General features: G+C 44.2%; 1 protein-coding gene across 5 annotated transcripts in view; it reads right to left on the minus strand.

Moving 5' to 3' along the window:
- RREB1 (ras responsive element binding protein 1) overlaps nucleotides 1-16,417 on the minus strand; it is a 125,501-nt gene that overhangs the window by 21,793 nt on the left and 87,291 nt on the right. For all 5 annotated transcript variants that reach the window (XM_065667398.1, XM_065667401.1, XM_065667402.1 and 2 more), the window contains 2 exons: nucleotides 5,472-5,661; nucleotides 977-3,719 (listed from right to left, as the gene is read on the minus strand). In XM_065667398.1, the coding sequence (XP_065523470.1) occupies nucleotides 977-3,719; nucleotides 5,472-5,661 (2,933 nt within the window). The remainder of the gene's footprint in view (nucleotides 1-976; nucleotides 3,720-5,471; nucleotides 5,662-16,417) is intronic.

Here is a 16,417-nt window from a genome sequence, read left to right on the forward strand (position 1 = left end):
CCTAGCTTCTATTCTTTACACCAGGAGTTGAGATTGCATAATGAAGTAAATAGTATCAACAACTGTGACTGACTTAAAAGGGAGCAACAGCAAGCAGAGCTTTGTCCTCCCTCTCTCTCCAAGCAGGATGAGAATCTAATTACTTTATTACAGTGTGGGTGGAAAAAGGAGTGAACTTCAAATCGGCACAGCATTCAACAAAGTATTTCCTTTACAGGGAAGAATGAGAAATAACCCCAAACCTAGTGTAAATCTGCCTCCCAATTCCTCCTTTTGTTTACAGCAGGTTTGAGGTTACTTACACAGTGGCACAGTATTAAAGACTCCATGCACATCTCTATGCTCCAGGGCAAAAGCCCACCTTTAGTTGTCTAGCACTGAGAACAAAGATTTCCTAGAGGCACAGCTACTATGTAATGATCAGGATGATGCTTCTTGCATCCTCCTTCTTTGATCTGTCAAATAAAAGCCACCATAATTAAAAAAAGGAAAAAGCTAAATACAGTATTATTTTATTTTCCTGCCATAATTCTATACTTATTTGTTCTCATTTTTATGGATATTTTTATCATTGCTGATGCAGACAAACAGCTGCTGGAAGCAGCCAAACAAACTGTGTAAAGTACAGAGAAATATTCAACACGCATGCCCACCTTCAAGATAAGACAGTCAATAACAGAACATCTGAAAACAGAGTCTCAGCAAACCCAGGTACCCCAAGTTATGCCACTGAAGTCAAATGGGTTTTAGCAGTTTAATTTGCCCCCTTGATACTCAAAGGCACACAGACTATTCCACTACTAAAAAAGGTACCATCGTCACTATAAAGCATTGGCTAGGGATTTCCAAAATAACCAAGAATACCGTTCAGACATCAAAAAGAGGACAAGAAATGAACAACCCTCCAAGAGGAGGGCCTTCCATAAGGAATGCTCTCAGGGGCTTACAATCCACTGTGAGCACAAGGCGCTCTTACCTGTATGGGTGAGTATGTGCTGCTGTAGGGAATTCACCCATGGAAAGACTTGAGGACAGTAAGGACAGGGGATATTTTGCAGGCAGTCTGAGTAAGCATTCCTCTTCCCTCTCAGCAGCTTATCTTCAGCAGTTTCCTTCTCATCCTCACTTGCTCCATTTCTGCCGCTTTCTTCCTTGAAATTGTCAGTGGACTGCAGAAACGGGCTGAATTTATTAGCGTCTGTGGTAGCCAGCATCTTCTCTATGCTGGCAAATTCCCCACTGGACTCCAGATCCAGACCACTGCTAAATTTAGGCTTATTTTTTGTTCCTTTCTTTCTACCTCTTCTCTTAGTCAACACAGGTTCGGCAACAGGAGATGGCTCTGGATCACATGCCTGAGCCAGGTCACTGGGCAGGCTGGAGTCTCTCTGCACGGCGGTCACGATTGTCACTTTTGCTTTGGCGTTCCCTGATTTGTCACATCCAGTGGGGCTGCTCACTGCCTTGGGACCAGTGTCTTCAGCTTCCGTTTTCAGCAAAGCGGGAGCAGAAGACACAGATGAAATGATCTGTGCAATGGAAGCTAGCGGTGGCAGCTCTTTAGTTACTGGAGGCTTTGGCAAGAGAGGTGGAGGCGGTGGTTTAGGCCTCAAGGGTCTCAGCAAGGCAGAACTGCCAAGGAGAGCTGGGGAAATGATTGGGACAGTCAAATGCAATGAACCTTTCAGTGGCTGGGTATGTCTGACACCCCTGTTCTTCTCTGAGTTCCCATTGGCACCAAAAACCAAAGGACACTGCAGACAGTTGTAGGCTTTATCACTGTTCCCAGAAGCAGCCAGCTCTGGATTCCTAGCTTCATATGGGACATCATCTTTATCCTTCTTCAGGACTTTGGGGATGGACAGGTCAATAGGCTCCATGGAACAGTCGTAGAAGGACACGGGAGAAGAGCCAAACAGGTTCTCCTGTTTCACTTGCACAGCACTCAGGCTTCTGCTCTTCTGAGAGAAATCCAATGGCTCATCAAAATCCATTGGGAAGCTGCCTGCAGGTTCAAGTTTGATGGGAACATGAGATGATGTCCCAAGCAAGAAGCCATTCTGTGGCTCCAGGAAAGGCGTCATGGGCTTGTGGTCCATGTAAGTGCTGTCCTCCAATAAAGAAGGGTCTGTCTGGCTTGCCTGGGCACTGCAGTCCACTGCTAAGATGTAATTCTCAATTTCCCTTTCTTGCACATGCAAGTGCTGCTTGAGGATATGGTGAATGCAGTTTCTCTTGGCTGAAAAGGCTGTGCCACACTCCTTGCACTCAAACGGCTTCTTCTTCTGGCAGCCGCTGTGCGTCCTCATGTGAATGCGGAGGGCTCGGTAATGCTTCAGGTCCTCACCGCACAGCTTGCACACAGTGTCTGGGGAGCAGAAGGCATCCACCATCTCTGCAGCACTGCTGGTGACATATTCAATGTTCTTTTCTATATCCTTCCTGGTCACTTTGAAGTGCTTCTTTCGCAGGTGCCTCTCACAATTGGCTTTCACTGTGAATGGGTAGTGGCAGATTTTACAGATGTAAGGCCTCTCCCCGCTGTGTGTCCGCAGGTGTCGGATCAGCGCTGCCTTGTCAGCTGCAATGTAGTCACAGATGTTGCATTGGTATGGGGAAATACCCAAGTGAGAGCGGATGTGAGCTCTCAGAACACCAGAGAAGGCAAACACCTGGTCACAAAAACGGCAGGGGTACAAAACTTTCCTCATGGTTGGGGCTTTCTTGTTCGCTGCCCCTGCGATGATGGCTTTGAGGTCTCCTTCTGTGACCTCTTGCTTGATCTTGGCTTCCATGCTCAGAGGCAGGAGAGCTTCGATGATGCTGTCCTGCTCCAGTTGTGTCTTCATCTCATGCTGAGTTAAAGGCTCTACTTTGGGTTGGAGGAGCAACTGCGAGGAAGGGCTCGATCTGGCCCCTGGCTGGGGTAGGTGAGAGTTGGAGGAGGACTCCACTGAGTTCTTAATCAGCCTCAGAGGGGGAGGTGGGAGGCTTGGGCTGATGCAGCCAGGGGAGGCTTGCTGGGCACTGATAAGAGGAGGAGGTGTAGAGGTTGCGACGACTGTTCGGGGCGTTACCAAAGGCTTTGGCTTCAGTGGTGGCATATGCTTGAAAATAGACTGCACAGGGACAGAAGGTGCCTTAGAAAGGGGAGGAAGACTGATTTGAGGAGGAGCGGAAGAAGCCATCTTCAAGATCTGCTGAATGTCTGCCAGCTCAATGGCAGACTCGTTGGAGATGGGTTTTACCACAATACTGCTGTCAGGCTGGATGATAAAACCCTTCTGGAAAGGCTGCAGCGAGAGAAGCTTTATGTTCTCTTTTGTAGGGGGAAGGACTGAAAATGACCCTCCCATAGAGGCTGCTTCCAGAGGAGAGAGGCTGAGCAGACCGGTGCTGCCGGGTTCCTGAGGTAGGTTACTCTTCAGTGCTCTGAGCCGCATTTCTTGGACCTCATCTTGTGTGTTGTCCTCCTGCTTGACAGGCTTGATGTCTTTGGTGTACTGTAGGCCCAAGGATGCCATGAAGGCTTTCTGGTCTGGGTTCTCACCGAGTGGGATCATGGACTGTTGCTTGTGCTTGTCTTTTCCGTGATCCAACACATGAGTTTCTGTGTGCAGTTTGAGCGCCGAAAGCATGGGGAATGCCTTGTTACACATATCACAAATAAATCGATGGAAGTCACTGATGCACCTTCGCAAATTTGTTTCACACCAGACCTGCAAGACATGCAAAAATATTTAGAGTGGACATCTCAAACTGGAAAGGTGCCACATGCTTCTGCAAAACAAAATCAGTTTACTCCCTCTTCCACTGCCCAAGTTAAGGAGTTTAGAGCAGCCATCACCTACATGGCATGGAGACATTCCTGCTCCACAGCCTTTAGTCACCTAAATGGTGCATCTGAATTAGCGGCTGATCCGCCAGAAGCTCCTTTCTATAGAGGCAAACTGCTCCAGAGAGTTATTCAGACTCTCAAATACTTTTCCACCCTTAACTTCCCCTCCAGAAACCTCTCTCGCTTCTCTGACAGGATAGGAGTCTCAGTGGACTAAACAGCAAACTTCATTGAGACTACCTCCTTTAGTCTTATTACTACAAAGAAACTAGGAGGATTAAAAAAAAGGCATCTAAGAAGGCAAAATAACATATACCAACCAAAATAATAACATCTTAAAACAAATCACTGAAACAAAGAGCCCAAAGTGGAAAGCTTTTGGTTAGTGAAGTCTAATCATATTTATTCTCCAAAGGAAAATACTAGGCTCACAAACAGATTTTATACCTGTTGCTGAAAACAATCATGTATCCAAATGCTGCATTTAAATGCTACCCACATAGCTTACATGTTGCAGAGGTTCCACATCGAAGAGGAACTCAAGTGATAAATTAAGTAGAGGGACGGAAAGATCTTTATATACTCTACACACTTTGTTCAGATACTTCATAGGTCTTGCCTCACAATGCAAGCAAAATCGTTACAAAAGGAAAGTCACAACATTTAAAACCCTTAATAATGTTAAGTGCCTGCCACTAATTACAAAAGAAATAAACCCAAGTTGTTTAAAAAGTTATCTCTCGTCCTGATTTAGTAACTTCTACACCAAAACTCTACTTGAGAATTACCTACCAAATTTCAGGTCTAACACCTTGAAGCCAGAAGAGCTGGAAATCAGTGCTTTAATCCAAGTAGAATAAAAAAAGTGCAGCCGCTGAATAAGCATGGTCCTGCTGGGCTGTGCTGTTGATTAATTTCTTTGGGTTTTTTCAATAGATATACAGCTTCACAAGACCCAAACTGACTAAGGCAGGCCAGGTATGATAGAGAGAGGAATAATACTATCCAATAGAAAGCTTTATGGCTGTCACAGAAATATTTATAGATTAGCTCCCTGCCTTTCCCCAGCCACTGGCCCTCAAACATGCAGTATCTTCAGACCTCACATAAGCAACATAGTGGAAAGGTGCCTGGGGAGTGTTTTGTGACGAAATCACTGAAGATGTCGCCATTTAGTAAGCAAGGTGATATCCTGAAGCTTTTCATGATAAAATCTCTCACACCACAACTACATCCTTTTTACAGGAAATTAAATAAATAATGTTTTGCTTACCATGTATCTTCCCTACTTATTTTACATGTGGGACAGTTTGGGGACGGAGAGAAATAATGGGCAGGCTGGAAGGGGCAAGGACTTAACACCACCAAGTTTTCGTTTAAAATAGTTTTACATATCTTTATACCAACAGTTATCCACTGGAATGCTGAAAAAAAGAAACCCAATCCCAATATTCTTTAGATGAAAAAGGAAAAGCAGAAAGCTTTTGAAGCCTACATGGATAAGGGTAATGTGCTTTCCAAACAAAATATTCTACACCCCATCTCCGCCTCATCAAGGACACATCTTTCAATGAATTCAGAAGATACATGCTGTTATCAGCTGTTACCTTAAGCTATGAAGAACAGAAAGTACCTGAGAAATGCGGGGGAACTTCCTACAGGAGAAGTCTGTGAATCCCAAGTCATGGAAGCCTGCTGGAATCGAAGGGTTGTTCTGAATGAAAGGCTTTCCCATGGGATCTCTGGGAAGCTGCTTGTGGATAACTGCATTATGGCGCAGTAAGCCCCGATGAGTACGAAACGTAATACAACAGATGTCACACCTGGAAAGGAAAGGAGTAAAATAGAAATGACTTACTGACTGCTGCAAGCTTAACAACTAGCATTCTTGCATTAGAACAGCCTCCTTCCTCTTACGCCATGATACCAAGAACCTGCTATATGCAAAACAAAGCCACAGCACATCGAAAACTTATGACCACAGAAAGGCCACTTTAATCACAATCACTTTCTACCAGTTTCTGGCCATTACACTCACTAGAAGTTTAAAGGATAGAGCACATGAGATCCGAGCATCCCATGTGGGCAGATGGCAAAGTGGCAGCTGAGACCACTGCCTTCTGACAACCTTCCCATAGTCCAACATGAAATACTTCAATGGCTTTACACCATTTCATTTTTACTGAAACGTGCTATTAAAATAAAAGACATTTCTAAAAAATCTCTGTCAAAGAGGGCCTAAATCAGACCTAAGTAGCAAGCTGCTGCAAATGAGTAAACAGCACCTTCTTTTTAACTACTGCACAGCACTGAAACATACGTGTATGAATTTCCTCTGCACTGTCTTTTCCATTAGTTTTCACTGATTCTTCTCAAAGCTGTTATGAGAAATACACTTTTTTAAAGGAAAACTAGTGCTCCTTGAAGGGGAAGAGGGTCAGAGGAGAAAGACCTGAAATATGTTCAACACTTCTGCACTCATACACCCCCTTAACAGTCACTGTGCCCCAAAGAAAAAGGCAGATGCACTGTTTTTTCTCACTGACACTTTATTGCTATGATTTCTTGTTTTTCCTAACTTCTCAAATCCCAAATTCAGTTGAACAGAAGTTTCTCACGTAATGTAAATTTGCATTAAAAAAATCAAAGATGCCGAAAATGCAGTTATGCTGCAGGCAATAAACACTACACAGCAATATTTGGCCAACATGTCAACAAACAAGCCTACTGCCTTTTAAATATCTGGGATTTGAGCTCTGCAGCATGACAGGTCACATCCACTCTGCACTCAACAAGTGACACACAGTTCACTCAACATAGTTCCTTGTGGTTACAGCTTCAGCTCACAACCAAAGCATGAGTTTCAGAGAAGCAAACACGAGTGAATGTGAAGCAGTCGGATTTTGTCAGCAAGAATATTATATTCACTAGGAGATTTTCACTTCTCCCTTGCCTTAGTTCTCCCCATACTGTCTTCGCCCTCCACATCAAGGAAAAGGACATGTGCCTACTCATTAAAAAAACATCCTGCAATTAGAAACAACTCCTGACAAAATCCTGAAACCACCCCCTCCCTGTCCTGTCCCTAACAAACTCCCATTGTTGTTCTTTTTATCACTACATAAACTTCCACAGACCTTTTTTATTCCCTGAAAATGAAAGAGATAACCAAGTCACCAACAAAGCAATTGGACTCATAGTCTCGGAGTGGTGAAAGAAGCAAGTGTGAAGTATATGTAACATGGCCTTCATTATCACAGTACCCAGAAGGCTGGGACATAAATATTATGCAATGCAGGTTTAGTATCTCCCCTGTCTTTTCTCCCCTGTCAGTTCACTTGCATCCTACCTTTATAATTATTGCCAGCATAGTCCCTGCATTCCATTAAATGCCGAACCAATGTCATTTATGAAGCAAATGTTTACTTAAAGAGGTCTGCTAAATGTGACAACAATCTCTGGTGGGGGAGAGGGGGAATGCCAACACATAGCTCTCCCCAGTGTCAAGATCTACAGCCCTCCTCCAGCTCGCTTGGCAACATCTATTCCATGATGCAAGGCTTTAATCTTCAGTGAAAACAAAACCACACAATCACCAAAACCCCTGGAGAAGGAAGGCATTAAAGGGTTACAGCAGTCACCTGAAGAGCTTGCAGACTAATGAAATAAATCCTTTTTTAAAGGTGATGAAAATGCCTTGCATGAAAGCAAGCTGTGCTTCTGGCATGCTCCTGCACCAAAAGAGCATCACTGGTGGCCTGTGGGGCCAGCTCTTCTGCAGAGGGACACAGACCCTCACCTGGGGGTCCCTGATGTGCCTGGCCTTCCCTGTGCCAGCAACCCAATGCAGAAGCTGTATCCCCTTGTGTGTGACAGGGAAAGCACAGCTATCATTGATGGGACCACACTGCTACTGGGAGAGCCGGCGCCTGCCACAGTTTGGGCTGAGCAGGAGCCAGTGCTCCTGGCCAAGCAGCCAACTGTCATCCACCCCAGCAGGAAGGTGCACCTCATCCATCTCACACTCCTTCACCTCCCAGACTTCAAGCACTGGTTTATTTAGGGTTCCCATCAAAAGCTGCACTTGAGAGTTAAGCTTTCAGAGCAAAGACCCGTGTGAAAGTCCTTTGCAGTACACCTGTATCAACTACTATGCCTCAGGACAGTAAAAATTTGCAATTTAAAATTGCTGTTTTCTATGCAAAGGGAACCGCATCCCCTCCCCCAAAACAAAAGCAGTATCTTGTACTAGTACTTTCTGTCTTTTATAATGCATAGAATTCAAAACCCCTCTATTTTTCTCTTTCTGCTTTAGTCTTCTCTTTTGGTTTCCTTGCTGCGAGTGAAGAAGCAGCAAGAAAAAGGAGAAGTCAGGAAAAGGATTAAACTCTTTTTCCATTCTGTCAAAAAGAAGCTCCTGGCTGAAAAAAGGAAAACTCCAGATATATCACTCCTGTCATCTCAAGATGTAGGCACTCTGAGGCATACAAATGCACTGCACCCTGGCTCAGCACCTGCCCCTGGCATCACAGTTCACAGGATCACACAGAGCTGGAGCACCGGAGGGACCTGTGGATGCCTTCCCTTCCTCCACGGTCCAAGCACACCTGTACAGGCAGCCACAGCTTGAAGAGCTGGAATAAAAACAGCCTGAGAAACGTGTGGAGCAGCTTCTCTGGGGCAGGCTTCCCAGGCAAGTAGGTGGCCTGTCAGGCTACAGCAACTGTGCAGGCACCTTGCACCCACGTCACTCGCCAAGGACAAGGGAGGTCATTGTAAAGCTCTTCCTGATACTGATGGGTGCCATCATGTCGCTGGCTCAGGAGGTCTCTCAGGCTCTGCAGACCTCACTTGGGCTTGTCAGTCTTCGCTGCAAGTGCAAGCTATTTAAAATACATGGAACATTTGCACAAGTATATGCACATCATCTTTTTTTGTGTCCATGTCTGTGTGTGGTTTTCTCACGTTCTCTCCCCCTCACCTTAAGTACGAAGGCAGTCCGAGTTTCTCTCAAATGACACGGCTTGAGCTTTGAATACAATTAGCAATACAGATGCAGTTATGAATGTGTACCACCTTCAAGAAAAACTTACAGGTACTAAACTTCAAAACCTAACTAGTTAAGGCAAGCACCATGCTGCACTGACTAAGGCTTGTGTTAATTTAAAATGGAGTAAGCTGACATGCCTAACAATGCACTAACTGTAAGCATTTCTTTGTTTTTTAAGGAAGCCTAACCATTAATTTCTCTGTTTTGCCATCAGTACTATTTTCCATCTTTGGTAGTGTCCATGCCTTCAGTATTTTTAAATCTAAACCTACAGTCTAAGAAGGATAAGAGAGAGTAATCCTAGGTGATAGGACCAGTTTTTCATATTGCTTCAACTGCTTTAAAAAATACAGTTAAATAATAGTGGGAAGTTTGAAAAGTCCAGCACATCAAATAAAGTATCTGAAACATATGGCAATACTTTGCTCATGATGAACTTTAAAAAAACAAAACACCAAAAAACTCCCCCTCTCCTTAGAAATTCATAAGTCTGCTCATGTGTAGTGCCAAGTCAAACAGGGATGGTACGGATGCAGAGAACAGAGATGGGAACAGGTTCTGACACTGTTAGCAGAACAGGCAGAGCAATGGCTCAACACCTGAGTGGAGATAAAAGCACTCTACTTGCAAGGTAAGTTTCCAGATGTAGCTAATAAAAGCTGCTGTGATGCATGTGATTGCTAGCCTTGGCCACAGTTTTCCATTTTTCTATAAATATGATTACAGAACAAAGATCAGAAAGCAGTTCTAAGCACAGAGATCCAGTTGCTTCTGGCAGGTAAGGACACTTTAAAGTGAGCTTCATTCTCAACTGCCTTTATGTTTTGGAGTCAACTTCTATTTGTTCAGTGCAAACTTAATACTAAGAGTTCTGACTTGCTAGCAGAAGTGTACAAAGCAAGCAGGTGGGAAAACAGAAATGCTAAAGCACAAAAACAGAGCTACGATGTAACTGCAGGATGACAGTGCAATGACCAGGCTGACCTTGGGGCTCAGGCCACATATCATACCAGGAGAGTCTGTTTAACTACACCAGTGCACATCTTAAAGTTTGGATTTCTTTAATGCAGACAAGGTCTCTGTGTAAAACCACACCATTAAAAAGATTTCTACTAAAGTAAGTATTCTCAAAAACTGTAATGCTACTAAGATATAAAAACATTTTAACAGGCATTAAGAAATAATCAATGCTTTGTGCAGCTTATTAAGAAGCAAGCCAGGATTTGCTACACTTACAACAAGCAGCACCTTGCCTGTTGCAAGGAAAGTTTACATAAGTGATGCCTGCTGCCTCGCATTACACTCTTCACTGAGCTAATTCCAATTTGTCAGCACTGGAATGGCTTTTTTTCTTTAAGAAAAGGAAAGACATTTTAGGAAGGAAATGCAAAGCCAAATTTAAAGCAAAATTAATCAGCCTTAATTTTAATTAAGCTTAACACAGTCAAACATTCAGTCCTTCTAAATTTTATATTTCAGTATTCAAGATGCAAATGCCAAATATTTATATCCATCATTCTGTTACCAAGAAATTAAACAAATACTTTGCTATGCATTACCCTGGACTGGCAGTGGAAAAGTGACATTTAGCATTCTTCTACTTATACTGCTGAAAACACACAAGAGTAGACCAAAACCTAAAGTCTTCACCCATGCAGCTCACTATGTTGCCCATGTTGTGGATGTCAACAAGTAAGAACAATGTTAGTTTTCTATGCCTTATCTAAAATAAAAAGCTTGAAACCATTTTGTTCCCTTCCTGTCTGTGCTCTTTAGCAACTGCCACAAACAAAAGCAAGGAAAACAAGACAAGAATGAAACGCATCCTGAGACAGAAGTCATTAATACACAGTTACGTTATATTAAGTCAGCTAAAGTATAAAAGCCAGCTACATATAAAAATTTCTACCTTTGTTATTCTTTCTGTCTCACATTATTGGTAGAATTAATGCAGCTCTCCTTAGGAGCAAAGAAAATCCTGTGCTGATCTAAAAATAATACAACTGGGCACAAGAGAAAGATGGGCAATTCCCTGCTGTTGACTCATGTCCGTACCAGGGATGGGAGCAGGCTCCCTGCCTCCACACCATTAACACGTGCTGCAGAGGAGGCTGACAAGGAGGGGGAGATGGGGGAAGGATAGTTTTAAACCTAAGGGCTTTCGCCACCTATGAAATTAAAACTAGCTGGTTACAGATACACATTCCCCTTCACGAAAGGATTCCTTTGCTTCTCTCTCTTTTTTGGGGGCAAGATAAAGGGAGGGAGATGAGAGACAGCAAATTGGTTTCTGCTCCTGTGTAACCCCACCCAGGTCCAGATACTTATCTCCTTTTGGATGAAAAACCGTTCCTGGCCTCCCCACCCAGAGCCCTGGGAAATAACATCCAACAGCTGCACTAATCTCTCCCACTTGCTTCAGATGAGTGATGGAAAAGCAGCAGTGCTGCGAACGCCGCTCCTGCCTGCCTCCCAGGGATCCCTGTGGGTCCTCCTGCTGTCCTGCAATGACCAGTCCTGCCTCCTTCCCCCGCAGCATCACAGCGTGTCTCACCCCAAAGGACCTGCTACTCTCCTGTCTCCATCTTGCCCAATGTTATGGGTCTGTGCTGAAACCACAAGTGGCACAGCAGCACCAGGAACCAACTTCCTGGCAGGCTGGAGAGTCTCCCCTCCCCTTTCCAGTGTGCAGGGGGATGGACACAGCTCACCAGAAGCTTCAGCGCATGCTGTTTCACCTCCTCAGCAAAGATGGGACTTGACTTTTAACTTTCACTCCCTCCCACTTCCCCACTGCTGTCGGACTTTGTTACCAACGTGTTCTATCACTCCCTGTAATCCTCTCCCTCAAAGAAGTCACCCTTGAGTACAGCAAAAGCTGAAACCACTGCACCAGCCCTTCTATTAATAGAGGGATGCACAATGCTATGTGCATTCCTACAGCTGCGCTGTGGTCCAGGCAAGAAAAGTATTGTGTAGGAGCCAGGACAGATCTGATATAAACCAGGGTGATGTCGTGCTTCAGAAACTGATCAGCATACAGCAGAGCCAGTGCCCATACAAGCATACCAGTTACACTTTGACCCCCACAGTCAGAGTAACTCAAGCGAAGCTAACTGTTGTAAGATTTAATAAAAAGGCATGAGCCATCCTGTGCCATCTTTTTCTTTATGTGTAAGCAAAGTAAACTCAGGAAAAGATTTCACTTCTTCCCAAAACTGTAATGAATTGCATGTACCAACAATACTTCGACAGTGCCATATTTAAATACCTCTGCCCCAGTGGCACACTAGCTCACTCTACCATTTACTTCAACAGAATTCTCGTGCTACTAAGAACAAATAAAGGGAAAATGGGGGATGGCCTGAAGACACTTGCACAAACAAGTATTTCATTTGCTCATAATGACTTAAGTGTCAAGAAATCGGCTGGACAGAATCCTGAAGCAAGAGCTGAAGATCAACTTAAGTAACAATGAAGGGTTTAATAATTAGGGGAAGCATACCTGGGAAGAAGAAAATGCTGACCTGTCCTCTACAGGTACCAAAATTGGAAGCTGCACAGCATCCAGAATAAAACTCATTATCTGTGTATACAAACTCAAGTGGACCTTCTGGTATTCTTTTGGGGTAAGAAAAGGAAAGCCCCTCCTGCCTTTCAGCACATCTTTCATATATGGAAGCCAAGTACTTGTGCAGTTTTAAAATGCACAATGGAGTGAGTAAAAGAAAGCCAAACCCTATGTACTGACCATGTTAAAAGCAGTACTGATTTTCACAAGTAGAAACATATCTAGAGGTGCTTGTCTATCCTATAACCATCCACTGACGACAACAGGGCTCACAAATAGGTGCAGCCCAGTCTGGACTGAACACCCTTGCCCTTATCAACATTTGCAGGTAAGCTATGCTCAGCACGCAGACATGACTGCTAACACAGTAAGCAGCAGCCAGCACTTTGAGAGAGCCTGCGTACAAACAAACCCTGGTCACCAGGATCAGGCAGGCACGCTAACAACCTATTTTGGCACAACACTCCTTCCCTCCTGGATTCCCTTTTACGAGATGCTTTCCTCCACAGCCAGCTTTGCATTTTACCCACTTTCTATTCTTGCAACCGAGCTAAGATATTCAACACCATGTGATACACCAGTTTCACATGAGAGCATTACTCCCTGTCCATTCACTAGCCGTTATTTTTACCCGGCTGCTCTGGATTCCCGGTCTCCCCACACAATGAGCTCCTTGATGTGAGATGACCACTTCCAGGTCAGCGTTGGACTCATGCTGCTCTTCAGATATTTCCCATTTTTGTTTCTGAACAGAAACTTCAGAAAGCACTTAAAATTCAGTTCTGGTCTGCTTCTGCAAGCCAGCATGCAGATGCTCAACCCACTGATTTTACTTCTCCATTTGCTCAGTAAAAGGATGCAACCAGCAGCTTGCTTGCGTATCCTCTCCTCTGCCTTATCAACATTAAGAGTTGCATTGTACCGCAGCCTATTTTCGGTCCTAGCATTTACCAGAGCCGTTCCATGAACCTCTATGCTAGAGTGCTCTCCATTCCTCTCTTGGTACTCCACAATCATGTAAGACACAACCACCTCTGAATTATCCAGCTGCATTAAAAGCGTACAGGACTACATATTTTGAAGTGCTAACAAGGAATGAGGTTTATCCACGTGCTCACCAACAGCTGTGACAGAGATGGTGCATGAATACTACTTGTCATTCATGCTTCAAGTTGCTTCCAGTAGCAGCAGTGTCAACTACTAGGAAAAAAACTTCCTCTCCCCACCATGAACCTGTAGTTTTGTCTCACAAGTAATATAAATTGCAAACAACATTTAGTTTTCAGCCACGTTCACTCCTCTAAGTTTGCAGTAAGAGGGTGTCACTAACACCCTCTTCCCACAAAAAGCTGACCATGTGTAGAAAGCAACACGCTTCACAAGAATTAAGTCAGCAGGATTATTCCCTACTATAAAAGGAGAGAAAAGATAGGAAGTGTATTCCTAAAGCTGCTTAAGTAGGCATTGGCAGAAACAGGAATGAAGCTCAAGGGGCTTTTTCTGGTGCTTTTTTTCTTTTACATCCTGTACCATGTACTTTTACTCTGTCACACTGCTGCTCCACACACAACTTAGTCTTGTACTAGTCTTCTCTACTGGTGCTAATGATTGAAATCATCTCCACACACTTTAAATTTCCATTAATTTATTTTCTTGGTTACTTTATCTCCCCAAAGCCTATGTGCAGAACTGTGCTGAAGAAGAGTAACTGCGCAATAAACATGTAATGTTCTAAGTAGCTGGAACCATTTTGACTCAAACCCACTTCCTTTTGTCTTGACTTTAAAAGGGCGGCTCATGTGTATTTGATATAATGATTTAAGATCATTACCCAGGGACATAGGCCTGGCGTGCCTTGCAGCATCCCACCAGCTGGCACCATGCACTTAAGAATGGGGATGTGCTAGCAAATGGGAAAACCTGGTGACCAGCCTGACTTAATCACAAGCTGCACTTCATATCTTGTGAAACACTTTTCACACAGAGTCCAGGACACCATTCCTAGCGCACTTAAGTTGTCCACTCCCAGGTGTGAAGCCAGGTAACACGAAGACACAATGACAACATTTTCCACTTGGGAGTCTTTTCAGAAACAAAAACTCACAGTAGTTACCCTGGCAAAACCGGAGGTAAATGAAAACAGTCACCAACAGTCAGGGCATCCTGACACTTTCCATTCCAGGAACTGAGCTATTCTGTTGCTATGCCTGTTACTGATCTGACTGTTCAAAACAACAGGTTTCCATAGTGGCATTCAGTCTCTAGCCAATTTGACTTTACAAGTTTCAGCAAAACTTGGGTCAGCTGTTTTGAAGAACAAGGTAGACTGTGAATGGCTTTTGGTTTTCTTTGTTTGGAAGTTCTACAGAAGCACGTTACCCTGCGGCAAGAGAGCTGCTTTTGCTGTCCTTGTGAAAATATGCCTGGGATTTGGCAAGTTACAAAGCTTAATATATTATATCACTGTTTGGACATGCTCTGTAAAAGGTCAAAAAACTTAATCTGCCCTGAATCCATTCATGGCAACAGGCATCTACTGGTTCTGGTCACTAGGTCAGCTCAGTGACTGAGGCAGACAGTGCCTTTCACACTCCGCAGTGTCTATTTCTTGTGAGAAGTAAGCAAAACCAAATCCCATCACTGAAGTCAATGCCACACTGAACCAAATGTCATTAGAAAGCCCCCGTGACACTCATTAATTTTCCAGGCTTTTACCACATTCAAATCGCACAACTATCCTTGCCAAGACCTAATGCTGAAACATGTCTCCAAGAAAGGAGGTAAACTGCCACAACATCACCATCTCCCTCCTTCTCTCCTCAGGAAAATACACGGGCACAAGAGGCAGCATAAACATCTCACTGCTGCTGCAAGGAAGGAAAAATTAAACCACTCTTAGGTGCAGGTACAGAGTGCTGTAAGAAGCCTCCTGGAGGAGGAGAGGAAATATAAAGGGTACGCTCTGGTTATAGTGAAACCCAACAGAAGAGTTCTGCAGTGCATGTACTTTATTAAAAGCCACACATTTTACTTTAAGCCTGTTCCACTGTATTTGCCAAAGGAAGGAGAAGAAATCTCACATAGCGCCTCAAACTGTTTCTCCCCAGGAAATCCTCCCATCTCCTTTGCACTGCTGATGTTGCTCAGAGCTGTCTGTCAGCTGACCTTTATAAGCACATTACCATGTTTGACAGCAACTCTCCACCACTAAAGTTTCCAGAGTTCTCCCGCTCCTCGAGGTTTCTCATTTTCCCTATTGGCTGCAGAACGTTTCAGTGCTCTGCTAATTATATCAGCACTCAGATACAAACTCACCAAAATAGATGGTGTCCTGAGGCCCCAGCTGCAGGGAAACAGGCATCTTCTTTAAATAATCCAGGTAGAGAGGGCAAAGGGGGTCAGAAAGCACCCCTGAGCCACCTCCCACTGCAGGCAACCCTGCAGGAACAAGCTCATGTCACTAATTAGGGTGCAGGTCCCAGGGCTTCAAAGGGACAGAGACTGACCAGGGGGCATAATGCCATGAAGGAGATGCAGTGCCACAGCCTACTGTCAGCAGCACAAAGGGCCCTATTATTGCTCCCAAGAGCAGGGCAGTTCTTACTGTAATTAGGAGACAAAGATGCACGATTTAGGATTTTACATAATCAAGAGATACTCTCCCAAGGGGGAGCCCCTCTCACACAATCAGTGGATTAAGTATTGTTTATTCTGCTGCAAGTAAACAATGAGGTGCTCCCAGCTCGGGGCTTTACATTAAAAAGCAGTATTGAGGAAGACAATGCAGGGTGTCTTTTCATCTGGCTTTGAACAGCTAACCCTGTGATTTAAAGTTGTTCATTTGACAGTATCTGGAAGGGTAATGACCCACCCTGTAAATTAGCTGCTCACATACTGATCATCGAACTGCCAGACAGCCTTACCTTTTCTGCTGCTTAGCAGAGGGGAGCTGGGACAG

This window comes from Lathamus discolor, chromosome 2 (assembly GCF_037157495.1).
Source record: "Lathamus discolor isolate bLatDis1 chromosome 2, bLatDis1.hap1, whole genome shotgun sequence".
Taxonomy (NCBI): domain Eukaryota; kingdom Metazoa; phylum Chordata; class Aves; order Psittaciformes; family Psittacidae; genus Lathamus; species Lathamus discolor.